Source organism: Polypterus senegalus, chromosome 13, assembly GCF_016835505.1.
Source record: "Polypterus senegalus isolate Bchr_013 chromosome 13, ASM1683550v1, whole genome shotgun sequence".
In the NCBI taxonomy this organism is placed as follows: Eukaryota; Metazoa; Chordata; class Cladistia; order Polypteriformes; family Polypteridae; genus Polypterus; species Polypterus senegalus.
In genome coordinates, this window is record NC_053166.1 from 44,641,044 (window position 1) to 44,659,973 (window position 18,930).

Here is an 18,930-nt window from a genome sequence, read left to right on the forward strand (position 1 = left end):
CACTCATAAGCAACTACATGCATTTTAGTTCAAAGGAGAAGTTGTGGACTATCACAAAACAAACCTTAAGTAGCCAGACAAAAAGTTACAATATAAATACTTAAGTTAGCAGTTTCAGCAGATGATGATATCTTGTGGTACACGTTGTGGTGGATGTGGACACCCCTGTGATGCAAGGACCGGGGAAGAGGGCATATTCAGGGCAATATCTCCCCCGGACCACAAGAGGGCAACCCAGGGCTTACAGCAGGGCTACAGGTTTGGAGCTTAGAGGCTCAACCCTGCCAAACAGTTTCAGAGCCCTGAAGAGGATCTGGGAGCACCTGGAGCACTTCGGGGTGCCCTATTAAAGGGGTCTCCTCACTCCATTCGAAGAGCCAGAGTTGGGAGGAGGTGGACGAAGCTTGCTGGGAGAGGAGTGGAGGCGGTAGAGAAAGAGAAAGGAAGAAAGGACTGTGGTTGTGCTTGTGTATTGTGCTCTGTAGTGGGGAGCAAAGGCAAAGGGGTTCCCCATAGGAATAAATGTGTGATGGACTTGAACCTGTGTCGGCCTGTCTGTGTTGGGTAGGGTGGTTGGTACTCCCCTTTGGTGGTCCACACCGTGTAACCTTATGGTCTCCCATACTTGAATGGACATGAAGTGTGCATATCTACATTAACATACAAACTGGGTGGCCATTCTTAACAAACAGAGTACAGTAAGTGGGTGCTGCACAGTCTGTTTGAGAGAATGTGATGTGTGTGTCAATTGCAGCTCACATGCTATCCATACAGCAAAGTGTAAATTGATTCAAAAATACGAAGGCCTACAGACAACTCTCTGGATTAACTGCCAATATATATTGTAATCAGTATGTCTACACATAAAATGTATGAATCAGCATTAACATAGAACAGCACTCATTTGTTGAAAAGCTCAGAATTTTCATCATAAAAAGACTGTTACATTATCTGGGTTATAATCATTTTGTTCTTTACAAATGAAAGGCTAGAAAAATATCTAAAGTGTGACCGAGAATATCATCACAAGACATACAGGTAGCTCTTGTCATTGTTGATTTCAAAATGCATGAATCTATCATTAGAAAGATGCTTCAGAAATTACATCTATATGGGAGATCTGCCAGCAGGAAACCTTTGCTGTTCAGAAAGAACATTAGGGCAAGACTAAAATTTGCCCATAAACACTTAGGCAAAACCAAGAACTTCTGGGACAATGTGCTCTGGACAGATGATTCAAATATAGTTATTTGGCCATAGTACCAGAAGACATGTTTGGTGAAAACCACAGGCGCCATTTGAGCAGAAGAACCTAATACCAACTGTAAAGCTGGGAATTGGAAATGTTACAGTTTGGGGCTGCTTTACTGCATCAGGGCCCAGGCAGCTGACCATCATAGAATCCTCAATCAATTCTTCATTGTACCAGAGGGTGGTTGAAGATTATGCTAGCCTTTCTATCAGAAGATTACAAAGTAATCTTACTTTGTAATTGAAAACTTTAACCTGGAACATCTCTCATTTGTGGCAAAGCTCAGAATGTTCACCATCAAAAATGTGTTGCATTTTCTAGATCATAACCATTTTATTTTATTTTTACAAAAGGTAGGATGTGAAAGTCTAGGAAAATAATAAAAATGAGAGTTAGACACATTAGAACAAAACTGGAAGCAATGTCAGGACAAAACCTGTCAAAATACTAAAAGGAATGGCTACCAAACTGATACGGGGATAGACTATTCAGACATGCTGTGTGTTTCCCATTCCTTATGTATGTCTTGATTAGGTGCATACTGTAATACAATAGTGATAAAAGCATATACTAGAAAAACATAGGAAAGTTTAGCGGTAGGCACTCTTTTTCTAGTGATTACTCTGCTATAAGATTTGCTGAGCTGTTTGGCATGCTACATGAGAGATGTTTGAGGTCAGCATTGGCCAAAGGTGTAAAAGCACGAGGTTCGTCCTCTAAGACAATTGTCATGGGTAAAACACCAAATGATGAAAAAATTGAGAAAAACTGTAGGACCTGGACAGAAATGGTTGAGGGGCCAGAGACCACTAATCTTCCACACCCCATTGGGTCAAAAAAAGCCAAAGGGAAGGGTGAAAGAGACATAAATACCAGGACAAATTGTCAGTTTTTATTCCACCCGAGCCATTGCAGCTAGAGTCCCTGCTAAAATGCTAAACCAACTTATTGCATAAAGAAAGAAGATCTTCCATCTGAGCACTAGGCACTCACTGGGCCTCTAACCTTTGAAATAAGGTGATGCTAAACATACAGGTTGTATAATGGAGTAAATGCCTCATTATTGCTTTGCTTCAGATTTATGCACATTTTAGGTGTTAAAGACATTTATGATTAAGATTTTTAGTGAGTGAATAAAGAGTTGTATGCACTAGCCTGCTTGATTAATGTCCACTCTGTTCACTGTATGTCTGTGAAGTCACTGTCTGACACCTGATTAACAAATAAATGAATAGATGTTACACTGAAGATGTTATTAGGGGGGAGAGTGGGGTCCCTCTGTGACACCCCCACAAAAAAACACACATCTACAGGGAAAGATGAGATTGAATTCAGCAGTAAAACGTGGTGAAAAATGGCTTCAAAAAGAAACGGTGAATGAAATGGACTTTCTCTCCCTAGAAAAAAGGTCTTTCTTTTAAAAAAGTTCAGGTGGTGAATGAGCGCGAGCTCTGTGGTATACAAGATCACATCACATGCACACACATGCATGTACTACAACCCACTCCTTAGTGAACTGTGGCATTGTGGCAACCATACCACACAACGGGATGTGACTGGGCAATGTTAAAACAGATAAATAATAAAAAATAAATAAATTACGTGAGGAGGATCCAAACATTAACGGCCTCTAATAAAACTGTGATAGTCTCCAATTTTGAACATTTGTCATCAGTTGTGTTATCCCTAATTACAATTCTGCATTTTGCTGAGTCACTTTTACTTTACGGTGTCATCCTCATTTCTTTCTTTACCCATCCTTTTTGCGTTCTGTCATGTGTTGTGTCATTATCCATTTATGAATTATTCGCCATCTGTTGTCAGTCTGTGTTTCAAGTGCTGCTACTCTTTCTAAATATCACTCTTTTAATGTGTTGTTCAGATTTCTGAGCATTTCCCTTTTGCAATTTCATCCCAGCTGCAAGTGCTGCTACTTGCTGAGTCAACTCTATTTCTGAGTGTCTTTCTCCGTTTCCGTTTCAGTTTTAACTTTTATCTATATGTTTTGAATATCAAAAGTGTGTTGTGCCATCTCCAGCTTACAGAAATGGCTGTTAATTGTGTCATTCCCCATTTTGAGTATCTCTTGTTTTTTGGGTCATCCCTGCCTTTTGGTATGCTGCTGTTATGAGTATCTCTCTTTTACTGTATCATATACAGTTGTAACTATTGACAATTTGTTGTGCAATTTCAATTTTGAGTGTTAACATTTGTCAATACTACTTTAGTGTATTTCTTTTTTTATCGTGTAAGCTGTAATTCAGAGTATTGGCTATGTGTTTATAATTCCCAGTTTTATTTTATGGCCATGTCTCAAGGTCTCCTGCTTAGCCAGATGGCCATTTGAAAGAGATGTATGTCTGGCACCACAACATAGCAATCCTCCTGTTCCCTTTCCCTGAAAGTACAATTTGGCTGCAGTTATTGTCTCTGTATTCAGCAGTGGAGCAGTGCCAGAAAAGCCATAGCAGAAAAAGGTAAACAAGTTGTAGGAATGTGACATTACCGTCCAGGGACGAGCAGTCCTGTGAAAAGCTTCTTAGTGGAGAAGTTCTGAGGGATCTGAAGTTGTTCATCTGAAGCAGAAAGGTCCAGGGAGTTGGTCTTCTTGTGCCGAGCCATCTTGCTGTCAGTGGCCACAGGGAAGGAGCGTGCTCTGCTGTGGCATACCACTGACCCCGGATAGCCATGAACTTCCTGCACCCCAATTCCGGTGTTGGTCTCCTCCAGCCATGGCTTTTGATGGCTATGTGGTAAAGGTTCTGAATTGTTTCTTTTTACATGAGGAGTACTGTGGGTCTGGAAGCGCACTGTCTTCACGGGCTGTAGGAAAGTCAAACCCCAGACCATAAATAAGTATCTACATCTATGAAACCATACACTTTACACAATGCTTTTTTACTCAATTCTTTAGAATCCATAACCTTATTCAAGCAAAACAAATGACATTTTAAGAAAAATGTTACAGCAAAAGAACACATTGGTATGTTAAGAGTTGATCTGCAAGAGTGTTCACACTACTGTTATAGCAGGAAGTATGGCCCGCTATTAGCTACACTCTTGCAGCCTGAACTTATTTTATGTAGGACATCCATGGATAAATCCTGTTGGATATGCAGTGACACTGTAGTCAAAACTTTCCAATGGATTTTAAATTCACCAAAAGTGCCCTTGTGCATTAATGACACACATCAATAGGGCTGCCATGTGTTGAACAACACCATTGAGGTCTACATTCTACCTGGTCATAACAAATCTCATATCACTAGCTGAAAGAGTTTGGACTGGAAGAATTTTGTACAACAAAAGATATTTCTTGTAACTAGTTACACGATTCTCTAAATTATTTGGCCAATAGGCATGTCATGATACTGGAATTCCCAACATGGATAAAATATTTAAAAAAAGAAGATCAAATGATTAAATGTTTCAAAAATTTTAAATACAGTATAACTATGTAAAGATATTTAGATTCTTTTTGAGGGAGTGCACTTGTTCAAAAGCCTTTGATACTGTTACACTTTCAAGAAAATACCAAAAGATCAGTAGGAGAGTTTTCTGTAAAAATGTACAATAATCTAAACATTTTACATTAATGAAAGTAATATTCTCCTGGAGGTACTAAATGTATCAGAGTCTTATGCTTTACTATAAAGGTGTATTGTGTGTTGTCTGACCCTGTTTAAAGTATTTTTCTTGTAGCCTATGAATTACAACTATCTAAGGTTACCACTAAACTTCACATAATGGACAAATTTCTTGCAATAACAACTCTAACACAGAAATATTTTCTAATTGACAATGACTGCTTGCACCAAATGCAATTATTTGAAACAATAACCAGTAATGTTTTGCACAGAAGCAACAAGACTTTTAAAAGGCTGGTACTGGCCTTGTGTACTTCCACTTGAACTCAAACTGCCCTCACGTAAACCTTCTCCTTATGTATGTGTTCTGAACTTTAGGGTCAAATGTAAACACAGTGACAGAAAAATATTGCAACAAAACTATTTAAAGCAACAGCCTTTGCAGTGAAAGACTCCACGGTGCATTCAGTTATTGAGTCATATTCATGCTTATGACATTACTGGATGTGTTACAGTTGCTTCAGGTTGGCTTAGAACAGGGATGGGCAGCGATGGTCCTGGAGAGCCGCAGTGGCTGCAGGTTTTTGTTCCAGCCCAGTTTCTTAATGAGAAGTCAATTACTGCTGATGAAGCACTTCTTGCTTAAGTGACATTTTGATGCTTGGTTTTAGTGGTCTCGTTTGTTAAGGTTTTCCACCCTTAATTGCTTATTTCAATCTTAAACTGCTGAATTCAGTGTTTTAATAGCTCCTTATTAGCAATAAGATGTAAATGACAAAGCAGCCAGCAGTTCTCCAGCTAGCTTTTTTCCCCCCAATTACATCTGTGTGTGTTCATCATACACTGTTTGATTTAATAAAAACCTTAGTAGAAAAATGCGAGAGACTGAAAATTACACGTTTTAGGCTTCAAATCATTTGGATGATATCCTTGGAAAGGAAAAAAACTACATATAAGAACTTTACATTGCGCAGACTAACAAGCCATAAAGTTAAATAAGGGCTGAGATTGGCAAGGATTGGTTTCTAATTAAGTAACTGTATTGGAATGAAAACCTGTAGCCAATGAAGCTCTCCAGGACCGACATAGCCCACCCCCTGGCTTAGAACATCAGAAATGGCTGCTGGACCAGTGCCACATATTCATCATCAATATACATTACTGAGACATCTTTTTCAATTTTATAACTATGTTTTAAATTAGTGTTGTCCCCACCCCCCCGGAACTCTTTATAGAGGTCCTAGTGTTATCCTTTGGTACTTAGTTGTCACGCCACTTTTTAAAATTAGTGCAGCTCTGAAGCATGTTTTGCATGCTGGTGTCATTAGGTCTGTCATACCGGAAGTATTTCCATACAGCTCTTCTGATGCATTTATCATTTTATAATTGGTTGCTGACTTTGAGACACGGCTGCTGTTTGATATGGGGAGAGGTTTGTGTGGATGATAGCCTATGACTGCCCACTCATTGTGAAGAGAAAGAGCAGGGAGGAGAGCATCTCTGATATGGATAAGGACAGCCTCAAAGGATGACATACTTCTATTCACAGTGCCCCATGCTAGAATCTCAAATTCATGGGAAAAACAAAAATAAACTGAGGTACAGATGGGTTCAAAACTTGTCCTTAACTCACCAGCTGACCTGAGTTCTTAGCCTGCATTTTTCTCAAATGAACACAGTATATGTTTTAGGGGTAAACTCAGAAGGAAGTCTGAAATACCAAGAACGGCTCCCATGTACAGAAACAAGCACATTCTAGAAAATGCTCGGCAAAAGCCAGTTTTATTCTATGAAGTATCTTTCTACAGGTAACCACATGCTGAATTGCTTTACTTAACTGTTATAGTATGACTGTTTAGTTTCTTTTTCCTGCATGAACAGGTTACGTTATTTGCTCCGGGAGGTAAGAGTCAGGGGGGTGGGAACTGAACATTTGATGTTTACAGTATAAACCTTGGCCAAAAAGCAATTTCCTCTAACAATGTCTAAATTAAATAAGAGAAATGTTGAGATAGCTACTCTACTTGCAGAGACAAAGTCTCATAACTCTCCTCATATTCCTGATCCACCTTTAAGGGTGTGCTAGTATTAATGTTCATATCACACCCAAAAACCGATAGTTGAGAAGGGCAAATTACTTGTGCTTATTTTCTTCCTGTCAATTACTTTGATTTATATGAAGCCTCAGTGTGACTTGCATGTGTGAAAAACCTTTACAATTGAGCAGCACTCACCTTTTCCAAATAATTTTTGGTAGCATCCGGCTTAACAAGAATAGACTGAGGAGTGACAGGTGACTTGGCAATAGGCTCACTTCCAGCTGGTTCTCTTTTCTCGACTGGCATTATGTTGCCACTAGGTGGGGATATTCTTCCAGGAATTCTCTGTCCTGTCTTTGTCAGATTACCCGGGTAGTTCTGCCATACTAGAGTAGTGACAGGCGCTGAGGCAGCATTTAAAGGTCGAGGCACAGTAAGGGTGGGGTCCGAAAGCTGGGCTCGCATCATAGCAGATGTAGCTGGACGGAGTGTGGTGTTCGCATAAACAGAAGACCCTAAATAAAAGAGGTAATGATTATTATTTCAATGTAAGATATACAGTACACAACAATAAATGAAACCAGCCTGCATATTACAAGTTCTTGTCAAAAGAGAATGGACATAGAAGCTCCAATTCATTTTTTCCAATGAATAGACAGAAGCTTTAAGATGCATATCAAGGGAATGGGCATAAACTACAAGAATAATATTAAAGTGACATGTTCACTTAAGTTGTGTACTTAACTAACAAAAATGAACTGAGGATTTCTGCCTGTTGAAGATGCCTGATGCCGAATATTTACTTTAGCGATTCATGGGCTAGTGTAACTAAAGTTAGGGAATAGGTTTGGTCTAGCGGACTGTTGACTAATCAGTGTATTAATTTCAGTGAATTATGTAGTGATAGAACTGCACAAGGGATTTGTAATGGAAATAAGCAGGGATGATGGGTCAGATCAAAGTAACATTACCTAAAACTAAGGCAGGCAACCCCAGGTACATGAAAAGACACAGTAGGTTTGTGTTGGATTGGTACTAAAATTCTGACTATCGATACCAGCTCTTAGACCTCAATACCAGTAACAAAAATAACACATGAAGCCACCATGCAGATCACACCATAAAGCATGCACATGGTGAGCGACTCAAACACATTTATACTTGTTGAGACCCGTTGATATTCTCCTAGTCAATAAGGGACAGTGCTTGGTCAGTGTCGCATAGCTAATAATGTCATGCAGAGGATGCCAGATGCTGCTGATGGCAGAAGCTATTAGTCTCTTTAAGAGGAAGAAAAGGAGAATGTGGATTGCCAGACCAATTGACCAAAAGCGGTAAATGAAGTGTGCAAGTAATATTGTTGTGTGTGCCGGACCTGCCTGTTTAGCAGATGCATTCCAAATTTTTTAGCATGCCTTCCTTGTGTTTTTTTTCTGTCCACCCTGGCCATTGGACCTTACTCCTTTTCTATGTTAACTAATGTTGTCTTATTTTAATTTATTTTGTCTTTTATTTTCTTCAGTATGTAAAGCACTTTCAGCTACTTTTTGTATGAAAATGTGCTATATAAATAAATGTTGTTGTTGTTGTTACTGCTGTTTCATATTTAGCCCTTTGTTCATCATTTTGGCAACAATGTAACCAGCCTCTTCTTGAAATTCACCATTTTGTATACATGGCATGTAGTTTGAAAAATTTCCATGCCCAAAGCACAGTGAAAAAAAATGTTGTAATCAAACAGCAGACAGCCTACATGATCATGCTTAGAAATGACTGAGCATGAGGTGCTTGAAAACTACCATTTACTTCCGTCACCGAAATTAACGAAATGCTAGTACCATACTGTTTAAAAAATTTGATTTACTGTGCAGTTCTACAGTAAGTAAGCTTTTTCCTTTCCAATTCATTTCAGACTTGGAGGCAAATCTTTTATATGATCAAAACTTCTCTATTCATTTCATATGCCCAACTCTATACTTGAAGCTTCAAAAATTCACAATAATCCTACTCGATAAATAGATAGATAGCTAGATAGATACTTTATTAATACCAAGCGGAAATTCACATACTCCATCAGCTTATGAACTAGTATTATGTTTAGTATGCAGAAAAACGAAAGCAGGGACAAAACATGTACTTAAATATGTTCCATTTTCCAATAATTACAGTAACTGGATTCTAATTGAGAAATGGTGTGGAATGAAAACCCACAGGTACTCAGATGTCCAATACCAGGGTTTCCTAGCCTTAGACTCTAGGGTATTGACTTGAAGGAATCGATTCAGTTGTTTTGGATATCGGTTAATACAAATATCAGTGTAATGTAATGGCTAGGATGTTGGACCTTAAGCCACAAGGCCATCAGTTCATTCCCCTTCTTTGACTCACTCAGCGATTCTGAGTAAGCTACCCTTGTCCCTGAGCAAGGCCCTTAACCCAAAAAAACTGCTCCATGGGTGCTGTGACCCAAAAGACAAATTCCTCTCATGGAGTAATAATTAAAAACTAGTAATTAAAAAAACACACACACAGACACATATATACCCTGTATTCCAAACCTACCCACCATGGACAGGTTTAGATCATAGACTGTGAATTGCTGTAATGGAGATGAGGAAGGTGGATTTGGTTCAGAGGGGCATCTACTGTCCACCACTGTAATAAAGGTAGAGGGCAAATTTAGGACATAGGAATACAGAGCAACAAGCCCTGCTATAGTGGAGTGACAAGTTTGGTTCATATGCTGGAATGGAGCTAAGACTTTAGGTTTAATTGAGAAGAGGCAGTAAAAATTAGATGTTGGTATAGCTGTGTGCTGAAACTATTGGGGCTAAACTGTTTATTAAACAATAAAACATCGTAAAAATAATTAAACTTGAGAAAATTACCACAGCACAAAAAAAATCCCCAAGTAAAAAAGGTAAAGTCAGTTGCAAGTTAAGATACATAATGGAAAAAAAACAGTATCAAATTCAGACACTCCAAAATGGTTTAAAAATTGAAAAGATAGCACAGAAATTAAAAAGGGTAACAAAATTCCTAACATGTGGAATTCAGCCAGAATTTTGTCTTCAAAATTTGAGTTTGTACCTTTTTGAAGGGTAGTAAAGCCGTGCCTCACTGGGACTCTTCCTAGGGTTCCTGACTGCTGCGTCATCACTCTTGCCACCCCTGTTGTTGTCAAGGGGGCTGACATGCTAACAGAGAGTGGGTGCACAGCAGGCCTTGTCGTCCCTTCTGTATGGGTTCTGTCCAGTGTGGTCATAGGGGTTTGCGGCCTGACGGATAATGATCTTTTTCCGAGCTGTGGTGTAGCAGGCAAAGGTTCCACAACAGAAGGGGACCTTCTGTTTCACACCAAGGTAATGAAGAGGGGACAAAAAAAGCAATTAATACAGACAAAACTTTTCCATTTCTTGGTCACAATAAAACATGTGGTATTTAGTTTAGGTATTACAAAAATGCATTTATTACTGACTTACTATTATGTTACAAGACAGTAGCAAACACTTCTTTTGGTGCTAGTAACACAAAGCCTCAATTAAGTATTTATTCATCTCTGCAATATGGGAAACTAAAATGTTTCACTTGGAAACGGCCTGAGGATGCTTAAATGAGACCAATTTCTCTTGATATTGCATATTTAAGTAGAAGACCTGTGAATTCTTCATAATAATTAATTTTACCAGCATGTCAATAAGCTGGTAAAGAATACTTTACCGATGTTTTGTAAATGTTAATAAGATCAAAAGAAGCCTTTGTTAAGGTCTTGTTACATAAAGAGAAAATGAGTAATAGAGGCATTTCTGCAGTTTCTAAACTAGCGTGTTACCAAAGATATGTATCTTTCAGGAATTGTTCCAGTGTGTTTCACTGTGAAACTGTTGCCAATAACAGCTCTTTCTGTACATCTGAAACATCCTTCTTGAAAGTGATGCCAAGCACAGACTACATATCTAAAATAACACTGTGCCGATTTTAGTCATTATGAGGGTGTGATGACATCAAAAATTGATTATGCCCAAAAAAAATCTTTACTTCTGAATGCAATTTTACTTAAAAGTAAACTCCTTAGTTTTGTATAACCTTAATCATGTGCCAGCCCATCATTGCAACTTAGCTTGAGGTCAGTGCTGGAGATATAATTTTACTGAAAACTATCATTACCTGCTTCAGAAGAACTAAAAAAACAAAAAAAAAAAGTCTCAACCACAACAAAAGCAAGTCAAAGCCTTAAATGCCGACATTTTTAACTTTTCTGAGATAACCTTCCCTCTTGAAACAAAATACAGACAACAAACAAATATTCCTACAACTACTAAGGCTATAGAGACCTCACATTGTGACAACCATCATACAGCAACAGTGTGACTACAGGAAAAAAAGGAAGCTCAGGTGCTCAAAAAAGTTCTATCATTGCTTTTTATGTCAAGTTCTATCAATCTATGGTTTATTTTGCTCTTTAGACTTGAATGTAGTTTGAGTAAACCTGTTAATATATCTGAGTGTTAGGATTACACAAGTAATATCCCATTTTGTTGTCTTATTATTTTTATTATTATTTCCGTGATGTCTTTTCACCATTTTGTGTGTTTGTTTTTCAGGGGTTGCTGCCATTTTGTGCTTTGAGATTTCATGGACCACAGCATTTTATCTATCCAGTCACTACGATGTTGTGATTCATATGTGCCAAGTAACCTGCGACATCATGGTGGTCATTCTGTATGAGACAGCTGCTTGCATTGAGACATTTAAACGTTTGTTCAAAAATAAAGGAAAGGTTCAGTGAAAAACTATTTGCTTTTTGAGCAATCTTCAGATAAGCGATTTTTTTAAATTTTGGTTTCAGATCAGTTTTGTGTATAATTTTGCATTTACTTAGCTTTCTCTTTTATCCATCTATCCATCCATTCAATATCCAACCTGATATATCCTAACTACAGGGTCACGGGGGTCTGCTGGAGCCAATCTCAGCCAACACAGGGCACAAGGCAAGAAACAAACCCCGGGCAGGGCGCCATCCCACCGCAGGGCACACACACACACAGCACACACTAGGGACAATTTAGAATCGCCAATGTGATTAACCGGCATGTCTTTGGACTGTGGGAGGAAACCTGGGCACCCAGAGGAAACCCATGCGGACACGGGGAGAACATGCAAACTCCACGCAGGGAGGACCCAAGAAGCAAACTCGGGTCTCCTAACTGTGAGGCAGCAGCGCTACCCACTGTGCCACCGTGCCGCCCCGCTTTCTCTTTTATAATGACGCATAACCTCTTAACTTGAGCTGTTCTCAACTTTGGCTTACCTAAATATTTGTAAAATCCCTGCCACTAGATTTTAATCTATCTAAAAGTAAATGAACAGTTCATATAATCAAAATATATTTTAGAATAATAAATTCAAAATAATAGTGCATATCAACTTCCAAACATTGCCAGATCCTGACAGCAGCAAACTGAAATGGTCTTCAGTAGACATTACACACTCAAATGGGTGTGTGTTTGGCACTGCTTGTCACATCACATCAGTAAAGCAGACAACAATTTGAAGAGCCATAGAAAGCATAAGGATGCATCCTGAATGAGCAAATACAGTAACAACCACAGAAAACAGAAGTACAAAGAAGACCTAATGTGAACTGCTAGCTGTCCATATTCACGTTAGTACATTGCATCATGATGTAAAATTAGCTCTTATCTTCTCCCATTTATTTTTACAATTGTCCCCTTCTTTTGTCTTATATGTACTTTGGTGCTCATAGCCTCATCTAGTGATGATATCCTTCCAATTGCCATTTACAGCTTGTTGGCTCAGGTCTACCGTATGTGTCATGATCTTTTATATACTGTGTATGGAAAGCACAGCAAACCTTTGCCTTGGTCAAGCAGAAGAAATGGTCTGTTTTCCTAAACAATTGTTTGTTTTTGAAAAATAAAAAGAAAGCAATTTTTGTTTTGTGGGAAATTTGTAGAAAACCTATAAGAATGGACTCCAACAGAGACTACTGAAGTGTAGTCAGGCCTTTGAATCAGGAAAAAAAATATTCTTAGTAAGTGTTGGTTCTTAACATCTTTTGTTACTTCTTTCTTTCACTAGCAAAGTGTATTCAGCTTCTTGAAGACATCTAGCACCACCTCTATATTTAAGTCCACCTTACTCTAGATAGATAGATAGATAGATACTTTATTAATCCCAAGAGGAAATTCACATTGATCCCATGGGGAAATTCACACTCTACAAGCGCATCAGAAAAATACTTTAGAAAAAAGAAGTCTACACTTAAAATATATGGCCAAATGTCTGTGGACACCTGACCATCAGCCCTCTGTAAGCTTGTTGGAAATCCTATTCGAGAACCATGGCCATTAAAATGGAGTTAGATGTCACTGCCAAAGGATCAGTCATCATTTAGTTGTGTGTTTTAATGCCAACATGATACGTTTTCCTACTGTATGAGGTACTGTTTTGTTATCAAAAACTAGGATTTTTAAGCATTAAGTACAATATACTGTGGTTCATTTTAGTTAAAATGATTTATGTTTTGTGGTTTCAAGTGTGGTAATATTGCTTCTTTGTCATTTTATTAGTAATTTTGAAACTTTTCCTGTAATATAAGTAAAAAAAAGCATTATGAATTTTGCTATTGACTGATATTTTTCAGTGCAAGTTCTGGATACAAACGCAAGCAGACATCAACTCATACAGCAACCAAAGGGCCATTTATATAGGAGGTTTCTAACTATTCTGCTCAAAAAAGTGCTTCTTGACATGTTCTCCTATATTGTATGATTTTCCCGTTTATATATATCACTCTACAGTCGTCCCTTGTTATTTAGTTATAATCCATCATAAAAACAGGCCAGAAAAACAAAAAAAGATATAAAAAAACACCTATAATATTTGGAAATGAACTCTTGATAAAACACCAATTACCTGACTAAGAAGCTGCTAATAGGGTCAACTAATAAGAATGTTTCTGCACATTAGCCTGTGCAGTATTCAGGATATGAAACAGAAACCACATCTTCACTTGCCTTTGAGGCCAACCAACATAGTGGATATGTCTCACAGAAAAATTAAATCTGCCTAAAAAAAATCAACTATCTTTTTAATGCTGGTGAGTTCAAACAAGGAATCAAGTGTCTATTAGTCATGTTTCATTCTTAGACATTACAAGCTGGACCTGCACCATTCATATTTTAATGACTTTAAATAAACCTGTAGTACAATGTGAGTAGGTCTGACCTCATCTTACTGCCACCTACAAGCCTGTTATTGACAGCAGCACCTCTTTGTTATCCAATCCATTAGTTTGTATGTGTGTTGTTTGTTTTTGTTATATTTATAAATATTATTTTTAGGGAGCATCTGTAAATATTTAAATTTCCCCTCTGCGACAAATCTAACTGTTTTCACCTTTTTTGTAGCTATTTTCAAGCTTACATATATTTGTACCTATAAATGCAGCCTCTGCACAAGTGAGTTATAGCAAACAAATGCATAAGATTAGCAAGAGGCACCAAAAGAAGTACCCAAGCATACCCACGAACCTTTTTCAAAATATTTTCAGAGGGTTGCTGGATTAAATGTACCTTATAGTAAAAAACAGTCTGGATACCAAGTTTGTGGTTTAAGAAACCAAGAGCCATTAACAGGGAAACATTAGATAAAAGGGATGACAGTACATATATTTGAGAACATAAAACAAAATTAGTTTGTAAATGACAATATGAAGAAGTAAGAAGTAAAAGCAATGGCAAAACAGTGCCGGCATCCCAAAAGCTTTTTTACTATGCAAACCCATTATACCATGCTATTTTCAACACAGAATGTCCTTTGCATAAGAAGGCTTATTTCTTTTTTTATTTGACATCATTAATAATGAATTAGTTATGGAAGGCAAATCCCACCGGTGCTAGTTGCTTCCTTAGGAAAAAAAACTGGCATTATATCAATTTGTTTCTTTGTATAAGGGAAAGTTGACTTATTTCTCATTCTGCTGATAAGAGACTGGAACAGGAAAAATTGTTTTGCAATATATCAAAATGGCAATTTCGAAGGCTTCCTGCATATGACTTACATGAATGATTTCTGTAATGCAATCTTCGGCAAACCAAATTCAAAACTGTAATATGTAAACTATTCATGTAACCAATTCTTTATTTTTCCATCCATTAATTGAAAATGCAGACCACCATTTCCCAGTTTCTGTCCTATCCTGGAGGTATAGTGTTCAATGGATTACACTAAGGTTGTGTTAGGCTAAGGTGCTGAACTGTAATTCTTAAATTCAACTCATTTCCAATCCCCATAACATGTCACTTAGCCTGACTGTGCTCCAATTTTTAAAAAACATATGAAAGTAATTGTACTGCATCATGATCTGCAAGAAAGGCTTTAGCCAGATTTATAGCTAAGTTACCTGAGGACTGGAGTGACGTAATTTCCAGGCAGGATTCCCCCTTTGCCTGTACGTAATGACAGCCCCCTTAGCCAGCCCTCTTGGTGTTTCCCATAAATGCCAATCATCTCGCCTTTTTGAAGCTCCAGCTCTTCAGGCCGCTGGGGCACATACGGGTACAAGACAGTACAACTAAAATTCACAAAGAATGAGAAATTTGTTAGAAACATTGACTGATATACTGTCCATCCTTAGCCTTAAAGGGTCTTGGGGGAGCAAAGGCTTAACGGCTTGATGTAAAGAATTGTTATTCTTGCCACCAAAATACAAAGATATCATTGTTACAATAACAGAACATTCATGACCACAATATAACAAATACTGATTGAGTGCAAATGTTATGTTTGACATGGAATGGCAGTATGATAAATCAACTTTTACATGTTTTACATGTTTATCTTGGATTGGCATTGAAGATGGCATGGTGTCACAGTTCCTAATAATGCTGCTTTTTGTCTGTGTTTACTTTGCACATTCTCCACATTTCTGCATTGGTTTCCTTTGAGTGATTTGGTTTTCATTATATATCCAAAGACACGAAGGTTAGGATCATTTGAAAGCTAGGATGATGCAGAGTGAATGTGGGTATGTATGAGAATATGTGATAAACTGGTTTCTTGAAATATTCTTGATTTCTGGCTTGAGCCTAATGCTGGTTGGATAACTCCTGCTTCCTGCCAAAGTTTATTGGACTAACTGGTTTAAAAAATTGGATGGTAAGTACTTTTAAGGGTGCTCAAGAGACTAAATTGATAACAAGAGAGGAAATTGTCAAGAAACCTAATAAAATAATAAATACACAAATGGTTAACAACAAAAACCTAATTTAATCTAGCATAATTTAACAGTCAAGGTACCTAGTGACCCCATGGGGTGGCTGATTCACTTACCCATGGAAAACACTGTATCATCTGCTCATGTACTGTAAATGCAGCTGACTCGTGTTCACCAACTATGCCCCAACTGCAAGACTTAATGGAAAGGTGTTTTATCATACACTGATAATTTCTGTATTATCTCTATCTATTATTTATTTATTATATTACATATTTATTGACTATATTTATGTGTCTAGATTGCATAATACCAAACATTGCATCAATGTTCATATTGCTTACTACACTTCAACATTGCTGCTACTTCTTTGTCTTGTCTTTGCACAATGTCTTGTCTTGTTTGTGTTTTAATTTTAAATTTAAATTTTAATAATATTTTTAATTAAATTTTAATTTTTTATTTGCACTTCATGTTGTTACACTGTGGACCCTGAGCTTCGCAAATTTCGTCTATCTGTATACACTCAGTACATGTATATGGTTGAGATGACAATAAAGTTCGCTTTGACTTTTACTTTTGACTAAAGCTGGGGCCAGGAACACTTCAATCATGCAACTATTCCCGAGTTAGTAACATGAGGAATAGTCACAATACTAATATATTCACTACCGTTCATTTCTGGGTTGTTGCCACTTTCAAATTGGATAATATTTTTGTGGCACACTCATATCTAATAAGACAATCGCCATTACAAACACAATCTTTTTTCAGATGACCATTTTAAAAATGTGGCAGAAAAACACTTCTGGATGTGGCAAAAGGCCCTGAAATACAAAAGCGTACAATTGCTTTACCAAACAGATTTTTACAGCAAGCACCAGGTGTTTGCAAAAATGTATATGTTACTCCATGTCACAACTTCTCAGCATCTGCTAATTATTTGCAATCTGAGCTATTAGATAAAAGTGTAATGTGTGAAAATATAACTGAAGTCGTTCTCACTTACTGTAAATTGGGAGAGTCAGTGATGAGCCACACATGAATGTGCAGACACTTGCTGAACGGATACTCTGTCATCTATCTTCTAAGTCATTGTGTGTATTTTTGGGCAATCAGATGCTACCCTAACAGAAAGGCAGGAGCGAAGCCTGGACTAGAAGGCAGTCTACTGTAAGGCATACACACTTATTCATACATACTGGCTGGCTTAGAGTGAAAGTAAGGTCTTTGGAATGTGAAAGAAAACCAAAATAAGCAGAGACACACAGAGATAAGAATAGGCAACCACCACAAAGACTGAACTGATGTGCATGGATCTCTAAGGCTGTGAACAGCAGTGTGCCACTCTCACAGCATGCAGTATATAATATAGGTGCTGTCACCCACAATCTGCAAAATATTTGCTGTAATACCATTGTACTTTAAATCTTTCCATCCTCTATAACCTTTGTTAAGTGGTTACCTTGTCTAGGCCTCATTGGCTACCATTGTTTTATTATTTTAAACACATAGTAATAAAAATCTGAAAATGACACATATTTTGGAAGTTCCCAAATAGAGAAGGCTATAAAGACTTTGATCAATTTCCATTTTCTTATTTCATTTTAGCAAAGCTGAATTCTGTATGACCTTTATGGCTTGTCTTGATAGCCTTTAGCCTTGGGTCACTATGTGTACCACAGTTACTAATTAATTACATAAAGAAAAAAAAATGTAAAGCAGGCACAGAATGGTGAAATAAAAGATGCAAAACCTCCAGTACAGAGCTACTGCCAGACTATTACACAGCTTGTCACAAATAATTACCATACAGAACTAAGCCAATTAACATTTAAAATAAGCACGGACAGTGATGGCAGTGGTGAAATGCAAAATATCTGCAGGGATCTCCACATATGCATCAGCAAATGCAGTACAGACCTAGACCTTCCTGTTTCTGCTATGAAAGGAGCAAGAAGTTTTAAGTGACCAGCATTACCTCCCAACAATTCTATACCATGTAGAGTATTTCTGGCTGAATTTAGAATAAGAAGTCATGTCATTTTCTAACCCACTTAATCCTGAGCAGGGGCGCGGTGGGCTGTAGCCAATCACAGGTTGCATGGGGCGCAAGGCAAGAACAAACCCTGGACAGGGTGCCAGTCCATCACAGGATGAACACGCATTTGTGCACACACATACGGGCCAAATTATCACTGCTGATTCACCTAACCTGCATGCCTTTGGACAGTGGGAGGAAACCCCCACAAACATGGGGAGAACACGCAAACTTCACACAGGGAGGATCTGGGTTCCATGCCCTGGTCTCCTTACTGCAAGGAAGCAGTGTAACCCCTGTGTTACCCTAGAAAAAGAAGTAATCACTTTAACTTACTAATATATTAGGGTTATATCAAATAGCCGAAATACTTCTATATAATTAAGTACTGAAAATGACAAGCCTATAAGCACTTCACGTAATACGTGTTTTTTGTATATTATACTGGGTTTGTCTTCAGGTGCCCCAACACTTCGCACATGTTTGTGCTTTTTCTTATATATGCTATTTTTTCATATTAGTCAAAATAATTCTTGTAATAAACTCTCCAGATGGGCTTTGTTCACAAATAATGCTATCACAGTTGAATCTACACATCTGATTTTTACATTGTGCATCTGTCACTGGATAGCTGATGAAAACTGTGATCTGCAAAATAACCTGACATTGTGCCTCTCCTCATGAGAACACAGATAAGATCAGAACTGTGCTTCATCTATAGGCTTTTTTTAACCATTAAAAAGGGTAGTGTTAGAAGCTTCAAGATACAG

General features: G+C 37.8%; 2 protein-coding genes across 5 annotated transcripts in view; one reads left to right on the forward strand and one right to left on the reverse strand.

The window, feature by feature from the left end:
* The window catches only part of plac8l1 (PLAC8 like 1), a 47,443-nt gene extending 35,621 nt beyond the window's left edge, over positions 1-11,822 (forward strand). For both annotated transcript variants that reach the window (XM_039776433.1, XM_039776434.1), the window contains one exon: positions 11,483-11,822. In XM_039776433.1, the coding sequence (XP_039632367.1) occupies positions 11,483-11,667 (185 nt within the window). In that variant the 3' untranslated portion in view covers positions 11,668-11,822. The remainder of the gene's footprint in view (positions 1-11,482) is intronic.
* The window catches only part of LOC120543380 (E3 ubiquitin-protein ligase SH3RF1-like), a 147,676-nt gene that overhangs the window by 5,397 nt on the left and 123,349 nt on the right, over positions 1-18,930 (reverse strand). For all 3 annotated transcript variants that reach the window (XM_039776432.1, XM_039776430.1, XM_039776431.1), the window contains 4 exons: positions 15,307-15,477; positions 9,969-10,225; positions 7,074-7,393; positions 3,759-4,075 (listed from right to left, as the gene is read on the reverse strand). In XM_039776432.1, coding sequence (XP_039632366.1) covers positions 3,759-4,075; positions 7,074-7,393; positions 9,969-10,225; positions 15,307-15,477 — 1,065 coding nt within the window. The remainder of the gene's footprint in view (positions 1-3,758; positions 4,076-7,073; positions 7,394-9,968; positions 10,226-15,306; positions 15,478-18,930) is intronic.